Genomic DNA, 14,226 nt, shown 5'->3' on the forward strand with positions numbered 1-14,226 from the left:
TTTTTCATAGTTTAATGGTGTTCTTTTCCTTTTTCTCTCCTAGATCGTTCCTTAAGCATTCTGCTGAACTTGTGTACATGCTAGAGAGTCAACATCTTTCTGTAATTCTTCGAGGTAATTCATTTAGAATTCCATAATTACCACATCTCCCGGAGTCGGCTGATCTACTTCTCTTTCAGTGATATTTTATATATTCTCTGTTTATGCAGCTGAAGTGTAATGTAATTGAAATTCTTCTTGGCTAATAACTTTTATCCCTGTAGGCAGATCAGAGCGTTTTAGGATATCATACGAGGGAAGTGGGATGTTTCAGGTGTTGTTTCCGATAGAAAGGACTTAGAACTACAAGTGTAAGGCACATCAGTGAGTTGAACCAGAAGTGATTAGGAAAGTGCTTGAGAATTATTAAAAAAAACTCCAAAACCCTATGTTGAACAAAAAGCTGTAATATGCTGGACTGGTATTAGCATTTGAAATAACACTTCACAGGGTACTAAGGGCTGATTAAAAAAATTTTACCGATACTTTCTGTTAGGTAGCATTTCTAAAGGCAAATACTTGTCCCTTTGAGCTGTTGTAACCCATCTTTTAACCATTAGGTATTTCAGTCATACTGGTAACTCCTAATTAATTATTTTAATCTTGTTGTGCATGGAATACCTCTGAAATGCTGCTGTTTTACCCAGAATTTTGAGTTCCTTAGAGTCAGCCTCTGTGCACGTCTACTTTCTATTTTTGCCCCTAGTTTGATGCCGAGAGTATTACTGTCACTGGAAGGGTTATTGAAAATTCCAAGTAAAATTCACGCCTCGTTCGAGACCCATGGGCAGTAAGACTCGGAGTGCGGTCCAAAAGCCCAAAGAAGCAACGCAGTTGGCATCTCTGCCCCTCAGTTACAGCCAGGCTGCAAGGCAGAGCTGAATCTACATATTTTAATTGATTTTTCTCTCTCATTTTATTTGCAGAGGAAGAGGGAAGGGACCTGAGTTGTGTTGTAGCTTCTCTCGTTCAAGTGATGCTGGATCCTTACTTTCGGACGATCACTGGATTTCAGAGTCTTATACAGAAGGAATGGGTCATGGCAGGCTATCAGTTCCTGGACAGGTGCAACCATTTAAAGAGGTCTGACAAAGAGGTAAGGTAAAAACCGATGGTCTTCATGACCATGTTAGTGGATAAAGCTTTGGAAGATCCTGAATGTGCTGCAAACAGTACTGAGAATCTTGTCTTAGGCTGTCGAGTCATTTCCGACCCAGAGCAACACCACGGTCACCTCTCTCTCGGAACGCTCCCCCCCCCCCCATTCTGCAGTCGTTCTGGTAGTGTATCCATACAGTTTTCTTGGTAAAGAAATGGAAGTGGTTTACCATCGCCGTCTTCCGCGCCGTAAACTTGAGTCTCTGCCCTCGACTCTCTCCCATGCCGCTGCTGCCCAACACGGGTGGATTTTGACATTTAGCAGGTTGCCTTCCACTCACTAGCCACTGCCCAACCTAGGGATGAAATGGGTAGGCCTCTGCTTAACTCTCGCTCTCGTAGCCGAGCCAGGAAGAGTACTGGAAACTCTCCAGGTGCTATCCTGAGAGGGGCAGTACTTAGAGTACACAACAGGAAAGTGTTCATCAAAGTTCATGGGTGTGTGTTTGCTTACATATTAAGGCTTTGTACCAACTCTGATACAGTGACAAGGTCATTGTATCGATAGACGCTTGCATGGTGTAGTGGAAATAACATGGCTGTGGGAGTCAGAGGACCTGCGCTCCACCTGTATTTATTGAGCGCTTACTGTGTGCAGAACGCTGTACTAAGTGCTCGGGAGAGTACAATAGAACAGACGTCATAGACACATTCCCTGCCCACAAGCTTACAGACTAGCGGGGAAACAGACATTAAGATAAAGAAATTACGGGTATGTTCATGAGCGTTGTGTGATTGATGGAGGGGTGAATAAAGAGTGCAATTCCAAGGGCACTGGCCCGCTCTGTGACCTTGGGCAAGTCACCCAACTCCGTTTCCTCATCTGTAATATGGGAATGAAATACCTATTCTCCCTCCTACTTAGACTGCAAGCCCCAAGAGGGACAGGGACTGTGGCTGACCTGATTATCGTGTATCTGCGCCAGTGCTAAGTACAGGGCTTGGCACATAACGAGTTCTTAACTAATGCCACACGTATCATTAATATTTATGGAGTGACTACTGTGTGCGGAGCACGGTACTAAGCCCGTGGAACAGTACAGTGCACATAGTAGACAAGGATCCTGGCCCCAAGGAGCTTACAGTCTGGTGGAGGAAACCAACCCCAAAATACATTACAAATAGGAAGAAGAAAGAATAGGAGCCATATACTTAAATTTGTACTCAGTATGGGAAGCAGCGTGGCCTAGTAGAAGGAGCACAGGCCTGGGAGTCATAGGACCTGGGTTCTAATCCTGTCTTTACCAGTTGCCTGTAGTGTGACCTTGGGCAAGTCGCTTACCTTCCCTGTGCCTCAGTTCCCTCATCTGCAAAGTAGGGATTCAATACTGTTCTCCATTCTACTTAAACTGAGAGCCTCATGTGTGACCTGATTATCTTGTATTTCCCTAAGCGCTTAGTACAGTGCTTGGCATATAGAAAGCATTTAACAAATGCTATTATTATCATTATAATCATTACTATTAACAATGGTATGTAAGATGTGCAAAAGTGTAATGCCTTCCCTGATTAAGCCCTCTTTTTCCTGCCTTGTTGTCCCTCACTGTTGTCTACGTATTTGGATCTGTGACCTTTAGCCATTTGATATTTGCCCCAGCCCCATAGTACTTTGTGTACATATCTTTAAATTACATATTATAAATTATTCATTTATATTAATGTCTGTCTCCCTCTCTATAAGCATATTATGGGCAGGGAGAGTGTCTGCTAATTCTGTTGTATTGTACTCTCCCAAGCGCTCACTAGAGTGCTCCGCACATAGTTAAGCACTCAGTAAATACCGTTGATTGATTGTGTAGTTGTAAGTTCCCAATCGTGTAGCTGGTGCAGAAGAACTGAGGTGGTGGTTGGGGGACAAAACCTGGGGAGAACAGGAATTAATTGGAAAGGACTTCCTGGAGAATAGAGAATGTTTGGATCTGGCAGATTTAAAGGGAGGAAGGAGTTCCAGGCTAGGGGTTGAGTGTGAGCAAGAGGTTGGATGGGGAAGACAAGAATGGAACACAGTGAGGAGGTTTGCTTGAAAGGAGCAGAAAGTGTAAGCTGAGGTGCGGTGGAGAAGAGAATGGATAAGTAGGAGAGTGTCTCAAGTGTCTTAAGGCCATTTGTCAGAAGATCCTACTTGATGTGGGGCGGAATGGGTAACCGTAGAAGGTTTTGAGTAGTGGTGAGAGATGTGCAGAACATTTTTATCTAAGTGAGCTGGGTTGCAAAGTAAAGTAGGGACTGGGTGGAAGATAGATATTATTATAATTATTATTATATTTGGTAAGCTCTTACTACGTGTCAAGCACTGTGGTAAGCCCTGAGGTAGCTATAAGTTAATCAGTTAGGACACAGTCCCTGTCCCACATGGTACTCACCGTCTAAATAGGTCAGCAAGAGGTTGATGCAGTAGTCAGACCAGGATGTGAAAAATATCTGAACCGATATAGGAGCTGGTCAGATGGACTATCAGTAATGTGGGGGGAGAGCAACAGGGTTTGGCCACAGCTTTAATGTGGGGGTTGAGAGAAGATCAGGCCAAAGTTGGGCTCAGAAACAGGAAGGATGGTATTGTCAACTGTGATTGGGGAAAATAGGTGGAGGAGAGGGAATATGGGAGGGAAGACGAGTTGGGTTTTGGCCGTATTGAGCTGAAAGTGCTGGTGAGAAGCCTGGTAGAGGTGTCCTGGAGGTAAGAGAAAGGGCGAGACTGCAGAAGAGATGAGCGGGCGGGGCTAGAGAAGGCGATTTGGAAGGCAGCTGCAAGTATAAAAGGAGAACGGAAGAGGATCCAGAACAGAACTGTGAGGGCCATCCAGAGTTAGGGGGTTAGAGATGGGGAAAAAGGTACTGAAAGAGGCTGAGAATGACAACCAGAGGAGAACCAAGACAGTATGACCTAGTGGAAAGAGTTTGTGACTGAGTTCCTGTCCTGGTTCTGTGCAGGTTTGTTAAAGTGGGGTTAACTAGGCATTCTTCCTTCTTAGGCTCAGAACCCTGTGTGCGGCTTACATCGTTTCAACCTCCAGTGTTTAGCACATAAAGGTCTAATAAGCACCATTATTGCAAGAGAACGGGGTCCCACTTGTTATTGGCAATACAATAATTCCTTTTAAAGTATTACAGACTTGTACAGATTGTGTTTATCCGAACAGAAATTCAAAGTCTCTAGTAAATCTGGTCGACTGCCACACTAGCCGCAAGTCACTGGAGAGAGAGGGGGAACGTAGTCTTCAGACATTAGGTCGGTGATTCCATTAAGCATATAGCCAGTAATGGGATTCCATTTTGACACTGGGCAAACCGTATTGCCCCTGTTGATGGAAGTGTTTCACGTTATCTATCATCGAGGTAGGCACTAAACTGCCAGATCAACATAGAAAAGCAGGATGGCCTCTCGGAAAGAGCACGGACCTGGGCGTCAGAGGACCTGGGTACTAATCCCAGGTCTGCCCAAATTGCTTGCCGCCGTGACCTTGGATACGTCACTTAACTAATAATAATAATAACATTGGTATGTGTTAAGCGCTTACTGTGTGCCGAGCACTGTTCTGAGCGCTGGGGTAGACACAGGGGAATCAGGTTGTCCCACGTGGGGCTCACAGTCTTCGTCCCCATTTTACAGATGAGGTAGCTGAGGCACCGAGAAGTTAAGTGACTTGCCCGAAGTCACACAGCTGACAAGGGGCTGAGCTGGGATTCGAACCCCTGACCTTTGACTCCAAAGCCCGTGCTCTTTCCACTGAGCCACGTTAACTCCTCTGTGCTTCACTTTCCTCAGCTGTAAAATGGGGATTAAATACCTGTCTCCCTCCTATTTAGATTGTGAGGCCCACTCAGGACAGGGACTGTGTCCGACCTAATTAACCTGTACCTTCCCCAGCACTTAGAACAATGTTTGACACATAGTAAGTCCTTAACCAATATCATAAAAAAAACAACTTTTGAGATGTTAGAAGTTGAGAGAGTCACAAAAGACATGATCAGGAAAGGTAGTTTTCACCTTTACATTAATGCCTGGGGCAGAGAGTGGTCTTTTGGGGTTTTTTTTCGTAATAAAGCAGTGTTTTGGGACCATCTTATGCCTATCAACTGGCCATCATTTTCTGGAGTGCCTGAACAATTCAAATGAGTAAGTTTGTAGGCGTTGGTTAGCAGTCCACCTTGCCAAAGCATTATTTAAAAATCATGATCAGTTCTAAGAGGCAGGCATTTTCTGAAATTCTCTGAGTTAAGAACTTGCTTTTCTGGTTTTAGTACCAGGAAAATCCCAACTGGGTAGTTCATAAAGTCACATTTGGTAGTTCTAAGTTTTCTAGTCAACAAGGATGATTAAAATAAGACAGATTTAAGAAATAGGAAGTTTGTCTATTGTCTTTATTGCCACCAGGCATCATGAATGAAATGTATTAAGCGCCTTCATGCACATTGCTCTGAGCTGTCATGCTAAATATTCTAGATTCAGTGTTGATACATGTTGAATAGTTACTGGACTCGCAAATTCAGAAAATCAAAAGGTGCAGTTTAACTAGCCAACAAAGGTATCCTAAGTTACAGGTGAACACATTCCCAAAGGTTAATACCATACAACTTGAAATTGAGGAAGCCCCTCTTATGGAACTTCACTGACTTTGGTTAAAGCATTTTCATTGCTCATCCCTGTGGATGGCTGTAAAAAGCTGGAAATTATGAGTACATTACAAAATCACCCGATTACAGTTTTGTCACCTCTGCCGTGCCCAAACAGGGTGAGATTCATAGCTGGAAAAATGCAGCAAACAGTTTCCCTCCCCAATTCCAGCCTGCCATTCGGATTCTCGTTGCTTGATGCCAGGGACTGTTTTTTAAGCAGTGAACTGCATAGAGGATGGCAGGATGGCTCTCTGGAAACTCCAGAGTATCCAAATTGCTTTCTAATTAATGTGATTTTGAACGCACTCCTTCTTTCCTAAGTTCCTAAGGACAGCAGCACATCTTTACTTTAGAACTGGTGAGAGTCCTCAAGTTGGATGCATAGCGCTGTGCTCTTGGCTATGCAATATTGGCATGTTCTCTCTGAGGATGTTAGTAAAGCGAATTCGTTTTTATTCACAGTTGATATTAATCTGTTACTCTTTTCAATTTTCTCTTCCAAGTCGCCCTTGTTCTTGCTGTTTCTGGACTCCGTTTGGCAGCTGCTGGAGCAGTACCCAGCGGCCTTTGAGTTTTCGGAAACTTACTTGACAGTGCTGCACGACAGTACCCGAATCTCATTGTTTGGCACTTTTCTTTTCAACTCGCCTCATCAACGAGTAAAACAAAGCACAGTGAGTATGGTCCTTTCACTTTGATACCATTCTTCTAAAGGTAGTCCAGGTCAGAGATGCCTTTTTGGTTGCACAGAAGGTCACTATTTCAGAAGGCCCTGGGGGTTTTGAGAATGCAGCAGTATACCCTGTGGGCCGTGTGGGGACACAAGAACGTCTTTCTGTCCCTCTTCTTTGATGCTCAGCAGCAGAGGGAGGCAGGTTTTTCGGGGAGGGAAGGAAGTGAACAGACCAGCCGGTGGTAAACTCTTCCTTCCTAACACAGTTGTAACATGGGGATGTTTTTCTATTTCCTGAACTGCTGCAAGAACTCAGAACCAGGAATGTCATACCCACTGGTGAATGGTGAAGAAAGCAGGATGACTTGGGAAAAGAAAATGAGATGAAGTAAACGCTGTACCTTTTGCTCTTAGCTCATGGATTCTCAAAATCCTAAATGAGATACCATGAGAAGCAGAATGGCGTAGTGGCTAGAGTACAGGCCTGGGAATCAGAAGGACCTGGGTTCCAATAACGGGTCTGTCACTTGTCAGCTGGGTGACCCTGGGCAAGTCACTTCACTTTTCTGTGCCGCAGTTACCTCATCTGTATAAAGGGGATTAAGACTGGGAGCCCTATGTGGGACACGGACTGTGTCCAACCCACTGCTTAGTACAGAGCCTGGCACACAGTAAGTGGTTTACAGATACCATATTTATTATTCAGTGCAATGAAACCCAGTCATTTTTGGTTTACTCTGTAAGATTATCAACTTGACATTCCTTTGACCAGCCAATAATTTCCTTCCCCTTACTCCTAAGTAAATACTTCACATCCTCTGCTTATAAATTGGGACCATTAATACTTACTCCCCTCAGGTGTTTATAAAGTACCGTGACATCCTTGAATGGGAAGCTCTAAATAAATTCAAAGTACTCAGCTGCCTATATCTCAACTAGCTCATACTCCCTTCCTGTTTTCACCAAGGATCTCAGTATTTTTAACATTGCCAAAAGGCCTCATATAAAAATGCAGCGGCAAATAGAAAATTGGATTCTTTCTCTCCTTCGGCTTAATGTAAGCGTCTCGGTTTTGCGGTTCAGTCTAGTTGCAGAACTTACTTTTACTCATTCATTCAACGGTGTTTATTGAGCGCTTACTGTGTGCAGAGCACTGTACTTTTATGAAGAGTGCCTGACACTCATCAATACAGCTTCTGTGCTAGGCAGGAAACCGGCAGTTGCTTTAATAGAATGGTGTTGGCGCTGCTGCTGTTTTCTTTACCTTTCCAGTGGCAAAGTCAGTGAGGTCAGAATGTAAGTTGGGACACCCATCTCTCTGTCTTCTGAAGCCTCTGTAGGTGTGGCTGGCACACTGGTGGTTGTTTAGGGAAAATCTGATCTATTCTTCCCGGAGCAGGAGAATATTTTTAGCTTCTCCTGGAGAAGGTTATAGACCTCTCTCAAATTTCGTTGCCTCAAAGTGACCTTCTTTGCAGCACCCTGTTATCATCTGCTCTGCTGGAACCTGGGATTTCAGAATGCATATAGGGAAAGAGCAGAGGACATAGCAGAACAGTCCCACTCTAGTTGCTGAAAAAGCCTCCTACACAAAATGCTGATAACTAAATTTACTTTTCAATTTCACATAGTAGGCCCTTTATAAGAAAAGTTGCCCCCTCATTGGGTTGGGAGTACCCAAATGGACTCGAACATAATTTTATTTGATAGGGCTCCGCTTATTTTGGTGACCTTTGAAACTCTCCTGTAAACTACCCTCAGTTCTTTTTCGGTGGACATTTTACATAGCGAAACAGCTTGGCGTAATGGATAGACATGGCCTGGGAATCAGAAGATCATGCGATCTAATCTCAGCTCTGCCATTCGTCAGCTCTGTGACTCTGGGCAAGTCACTTCACTTCTCTGAATCTCAATTCCCTCACCTGTAAAATGGGGATTGAGACTGTGAGCCCTATGTGGGACAAGCACTGTTGTCCAACCGATCTGCTTGTATCCACCCCAGCGCTTAGTACAGTGCCTGGTACAAATTAAGTGCTTAACAAATACCACAATTATTATTAAGAGCACGACCTCCGTATTATAGTAACTCGGCATGTGTCCTTTAAGCAGGATTTCTTGACAAACTTCAGAAAAGGATTTTCAGCTGCTCCGCATTTCAATCTGAAAAATGTTTTCTTTTGCAGGAATTTGCTATAAGCAAAAATGTCCAACTGGGAGATGAAAAGGGCTTAAAATTTCCCTGTGTTTGGGACTGGTCTCTTCAGTTCACAGTGAAGGATCGCACACTCTTCTACAACCCCATGTATATTGGAAAGAGTACACCAAATGTGCAGAACGGCTCTGTGAAATCTTTCAAGCGGACAAAGGTAATTATTGAATTTTCTTAAAAACAAAGTTCTGCTTAAGTGTTTGTTTTTGCGTACACTGGAAGTGAGAGTCTAGTGTGAGTTAAAGTTTTCTGGGGGCTTTGTATTGTGGTGATCGGGGAGAAAATAAAATTGTGATCCCACAGTCAATCATAACTACCTATCAACTGGGCCTCTTCGTGGAAGTCGAACCGCGAAGGGGTCACTCTGGCCCGGCCGTGGCGGAGTTCCATTTAGATTCCTTTTTTCTGTACTGAAATTTTCAAGTTCAAGTCCTGACTTTTAGTCCCTAATTCCTAAGTCATGTAAGCTATGAGGTTGTTTCTAATTGGGATTTTAAAAGTTAGAAATGTTGAAGATCCTGTTCTCAAAGGCACCGAAAAATAGAAGCAGTCTTATCCCCATGTACATACTGTCTTGGATTTCACTGAACAAACTTGGGAATTCCATACATGTGCTTGTGCAGTGAAATCACAGATGTGTGCGCCAACCAAAGTAATCCAGTTGAAAAGCCTTAATGGAGCACAGAAAGCAGAGAGATTGACCAGTGAGAGTAAAAAAACTAGGAAAAATGGGTGGAGGGCAGAAGAACATGCTAAGGCAGGAATAGGTAACCCACTGTGCAGAACAGCTAAAATGTGGCCATGCCAGATGATTTTGCTTCATAGACCAGCCTTGGGCATTGCCCTTTTTCTATTCCTCTTTTACTGCTCAGGCAAAGGAGCCATTAGGAGCACTTTTATTATTACTATTATTGTTTTTAAGTGCTGGGATAGATACAAGATAATCAGGTTCAACATGTGACACACAGCATAAATAGGAGGAAGAACCGGAATTCTCATTTTGCAGATGAGGGAACTGAGGCAAAGAGATGTAAAGTGACCTGCCCAGCAGGTAAGTGAGAGAGCTGGGATTAGAACCCAGTTCCTGTGACTCCCAGGCCCTTGCTCTTTCCGCGAGGCCGCACTTTTCCCCACGAAGAATGGAACTACAGTTGCTGCCTGTGCCTCAGCCGTCTTACCCGAACAAGGTCTTAGCCACTTGTCCACTGCCCATTCTTAGCCGAAAGTTGTAACTGAGACTGAAATTCCCAATGAGTCGGGCAGAACATCATTCTCAAAACTATTCTCTTCTGTCACTATATCTTGGACCTACCGATTACTGCAGTGAAAGCCGTAACCCCAGAAAAATAACGTCCGTGTAAATGTTTTTCTCGGCAGAAGAATTACAGCTCTACATTAAGAGGAATGCCATCTTCTCTCAAGAACGGAGTCATCGGTGATCAAGAATTACTTCCCAGGAGGAATTCGCTGATTCTAAAACTGAAACCCGACTTTCTGCAGCAACCTGACAACCAGAGTAATGGAGTGGAACAGTATTTTAGAGACTGGTTTTCGAAGCCTGTTGACTTGCATGGGGTAATTCTACCACGCCTTTCTGGAGCCCACATAAAACTGTGGAAACTCTGTTACTTCCGGTGGGTTCCAGAGACTCAGATTAATAACGGCGGCTTCATTACGGCCTTTCACAAAATCTCTCTACTAGCAGACGAAGTAGATGCGCTCAACAGGAGTCTTCGACAGTACAAGAGCAGCCCTTTACAAGCTAGCTATTCTGAACTGGATCAAAGCAGGCTTTACTTTAGAGCCAACGACCCTCACGATACTGCTGGGACCCCAGAATTTCTCTCTTCTTCATTCCCATTCTCCCCTGTAGGGAACCTCTGCAGGCGAAGCATTTTAGGAACACCTTTAAGCAAGTTCTTAAGCGGTGCCAAAATCTGGTTGTCCACTGAGACACTAGCAACCGAAGACTAAGGTAGAGTGATCTTTAAACGCCGGGGGGAAAACTGTGTGTGTTTTCTCCAGATTAACACCGCTAGCCGTGGCATCTTATGCCGTAACAGTTTTATATTCAAGGATCGTAGAAATTTGCACAGATGCTTTAAGCAAACTCAGTCTTCAGTGGCACGGAAACATTTTAAGTAGTCGAATTTGGTTTGGATCATTTGAGTTTAGCTCATTTTCAGGGGGTAAGGAAGAATTCCACTTGCCAAGTCAGAAACCGAGTGTAGTCATTAATCAGATGTATTCTGTCTGCTAACGTCTCTTTTCTCCGACTATGGACTAGCACTTCAGATATTAACACCCAATAGCAATTTAAGAAAGCGAAAGCAAAATCAAGGAAAATACAAACTTACTAGAATATGTTGCTAGACGAACGTTTTGGGTTGCAAAAAATACAGATTGCATGCTTCCGTAGACACTTTATCTGCAATCTGTTGCAACTCGACATACACGCAGTGTACGCATTATTTATTTTTCTCCAATTCGGTAGGGGCTCCCCTGAAGACCGAGCTCGCCTTGATTTCACAGGAACTAACTTTAAGATGATATGCACTGTTAACCTTAAACCATTTGCTGTAGATAATAATAGCTTTAGAAGTGCCTTTAATTGAAATGAATAATGATGTATAAAGCACAGTGAAATTTAATTTCATTTGTAAGTAGGGAGTTAACGCCTCTGCTATCTTGTTAAACATTTTTATACCGAAACTCAAAGCAAACTGGAAGTCATCCCTCGCAGCAGGAAAATAGTTAAATGCCACTAGGCAGGATGCTGCGATCTTACCCGAAACTGTTGGATCTTAGCAGTGTGGGTTTGGCAGACCCCACGTCGTGGCCTTTCCTGCTCACTGAAAGAAGTCCACTGCTTGCAGAAAAGGAAGCTTTTATCGGTGGGTTATCTGCTTCTCCGCTCAGTTTCTATCTTGGAAGATAGGCAGCACCTTTTAATTAACATCCCAGACAGTTTAGACTGGGTTGAAGCTTTGCATACAAAAAAAAACCTCCCTATGGGAGTTTTTCTACTACCATTTTTTTTTTCCCCCCAAAAAAATTCCAGCTTAAAAGGGGTGGTGTTAAGTGAACTCATTTGTTTACACTTTCTTAAACTGCCAAAACTCAGTTGGGATTTTTACATTTAACCTTGGTAGGGGAACCTTTTTTCTAAAGTGGTGAGGCCCAGGATCGATAGCTCTTTTTATAAGGTTTGTTATGATTTGGCTACTTCGTATCTGGCGAATACGTTCCCTTTAAAAACACTGTTTGAATGTTGGCCTCTTAGGCTAAATTTTGTCTTTGATCTAACCTTGAATAAATTTAAGTGTACTAAAGCCCAGAATGCCCACCTGTAGCCTAGGAAATACGGGGTTTTCATTTGTATTGTAAGCTTAATGGGAAAGACTATTTAGAATAAGCTTTTTGATTGATTGGAAAGCAGCTCTAGCCCATTCCTTTGAAGTCTATATTCCTTTTACCTTTAATGTCTCCAGAGTTTCAAATTAAATACTGTTTCCTGCCTGGTATCAAACATTTGCTTAGTTAACATCAGCACTCAGCACTCTTCCCTTAAAAATGTAATTCATCTCTTTTAGTTAACTAATTTTTTTACAAGTTTAAAATTAGGTACTATAATACTGTTTTTTTAAAAAAAAATACGTAGAATACTTCTTTAAAATATACTTATTTTTATAATTGTTTTATAGCAAAATCCACTGCATTGATTATGAGGAATGTTGGACCCAATGACATTTGAAATGGGAGAAATTCAAAACGGTATCTTTAGTTGGGGTGTAAAGAAGTGATGGTAATCCAGCCGCAATCAACTAATTACTGCCGTGTACAGTACCAATAAAACTTTATTTTTGCAAGAAATGTAGTGTAAGGTCACTAAGTATTTAATAATTTTGAATTCTATAATTTCAGGTACACATAGCTGACCGTTGATCTCAGACGGACATTTATACTAAAGCCAAAAATGTCTTAACCTTTAACTTGAAATCCTAAGAGATGAAAAACACTGTTCCACAAATTCCTTTTAGTTGCAGAATCTTCTTTCATTAGAAGCAATCGCAAATGGTTTAGAGGTAACTTAAAAGAAAACTAAAACCTTTGTGCCTAATGACTGTTACATGTAGAATGGACAGGAAATTCTAAGTATAGAGCTTGTCACTAGGAGGGAATGAATGTGAAGGTAATTTTGTCAAATAAAAGTTCATGCTTTTCCACAGAGATTCTGTTGGTGTATTCGTCAATATAAAAACATCCAAATAATCAGACATACCATTCGAGCATTTTCATTTCAGCCTGTACTACATCTTCCTGAACCCCTCCACTCAAAATATTCTGTTCACAGCAACGAGGTTACACTTACAACTGGAGTACGTGAAACTTGCGTTCTGGTAAGTACAGGGGTGTCTGGAAGTAGTTTTAAAAAAACAAAATTGGTACAGATTCAGGGAATGTGTATGCCAACCCTGCTGTACTGGACGCGCCCACGTGCTTAGGACAGTGCTCTGCACACAGTAAGCCCCCAATAAATACCACTGATTAAGGAATAAGGTTATAAAAGATCCATTCCCCTCCCCCCCCCCCCCCAAAGTTAAGCAAATTCATGAAGGCGGCCCCACTCTCCCACTATATAAAAATCAATGCTTACAAAGGCAAGTCGTATACTCACCCTGCATGGCTTGACGCTTAGCAGCAGAATATAAGCACCCAAAAGGTGCGGTAATTAGCTTTCTTGGCCTACGGCCCTTACCAGCTGTACATAAAATTCCTGTACTCATCAGCCTTGGAAAAAACAGGCGAGGAGAAGGGTTAGTATCCTCCCCTATAGGCCCAAGAACCAAAGCCACAGTAGCAAAATCACGCTGACCCACCCCCAAAATCCTCGTCCATAGTTCTAATCTAGCCTACATCAACCCCCTCCAAAAAACCTGGCAAGGGTCCTTCGGAAAACAATCATTTGTGACGGCAGTCTAGGTATGAGGTGGTGAAGATAAAAGGAGGAGGAGGCAGGCATCTCGTTCACTTTCGTTCTTCACCATTTAGGGATGGCAGCAGGTGTGACATTGAACAATCGAGGCTTTAGCTCAGACGATTACCCTTGGCTCCAACGGCAACCACGTGGCAGACTTCGACTTCAGCTCCCAGCTTCTGCAGCTCGTCCAACCAGATCATCTGTTTGTGGGATAGGCGGTCGTTGGGGCCTTTAACTTCCACCAGCTAAAAGTATCAATTTAAAAACAATGAAGATTCAGTAATACGTCTATGGCTGTTAGGTTTGTAACCACAGACCATTTCTAGTATAATCAGTTCAGGCAAAATAGTTCCTACACTAAGCCTATTATTTGGACACATGACTTGCCAAGCCTAAAGGAACCCTTTGAAGAGGATGAGAAAAGTAGGTTAAAAAAAATCGCTGAGGAAAATACCTTGCTCAATGAAAACAACTGTTTTCTTTCATAACGGAACAATTTATTCCAGGCCAAAGACTGATTTATAGACTAGAATTCTCAGTCATTTCAAA

The 14,226-nt window shown here is 42.8% G+C and overlaps 2 protein-coding genes across 4 annotated transcripts in view; one reads left to right on the top strand and one right to left on the bottom strand.

The window, feature by feature from the left end:
• Positions 1 to 12,926, top strand: part of MTMR10 (myotubularin related protein 10) — a 53,738-nt gene extending 40,812 nt beyond the window's left edge. Inside the window, exons 12-17 of one of the 2 annotated variants that reach the window (XM_029065659.2) lie at positions 44 to 114; positions 966 to 1,135; positions 6,318 to 6,488; positions 8,671 to 8,853; positions 10,074 to 10,671; positions 12,401 to 12,926. In XM_029065659.2, coding sequence (XP_028921492.1) covers positions 44 to 114; positions 966 to 1,135; positions 6,318 to 6,488; positions 8,671 to 8,853; positions 10,074 to 10,670 — 1,192 coding nt within the window. In that variant the 3' untranslated portion in view covers position 10,671; positions 12,401 to 12,926. Of the gene's footprint in view, positions 1 to 43; positions 115 to 965; positions 1,136 to 6,317; positions 6,489 to 8,670; positions 8,854 to 10,073 lie in introns of both variants that reach the window. The other variant, XM_029065658.2, reaches the window with a different exon arrangement.
• FAN1 (FANCD2 and FANCI associated nuclease 1) overlaps positions 12,536 to 14,226 on the bottom strand; it is a 42,737-nt gene continuing 41,046 nt past the window's right edge. For both annotated transcript variants that reach the window (XM_029065656.2, XM_029065657.2), the window contains exon 14: positions 12,536 to 13,922. In XM_029065656.2, coding sequence (XP_028921489.1) covers positions 13,785 to 13,922 — 138 coding nt within the window. In that variant the 3' untranslated portion in view covers positions 12,536 to 13,784. The remainder of the gene's footprint in view (positions 13,923 to 14,226) is intronic.

The sequence above is a fragment of the Ornithorhynchus anatinus genome, chromosome 5 (assembly GCF_004115215.2).
Source record: "Ornithorhynchus anatinus isolate Pmale09 chromosome 5, mOrnAna1.pri.v4, whole genome shotgun sequence".
Classification (NCBI taxonomy): Eukaryota; Metazoa; Chordata; class Mammalia; order Monotremata; family Ornithorhynchidae; genus Ornithorhynchus; species Ornithorhynchus anatinus.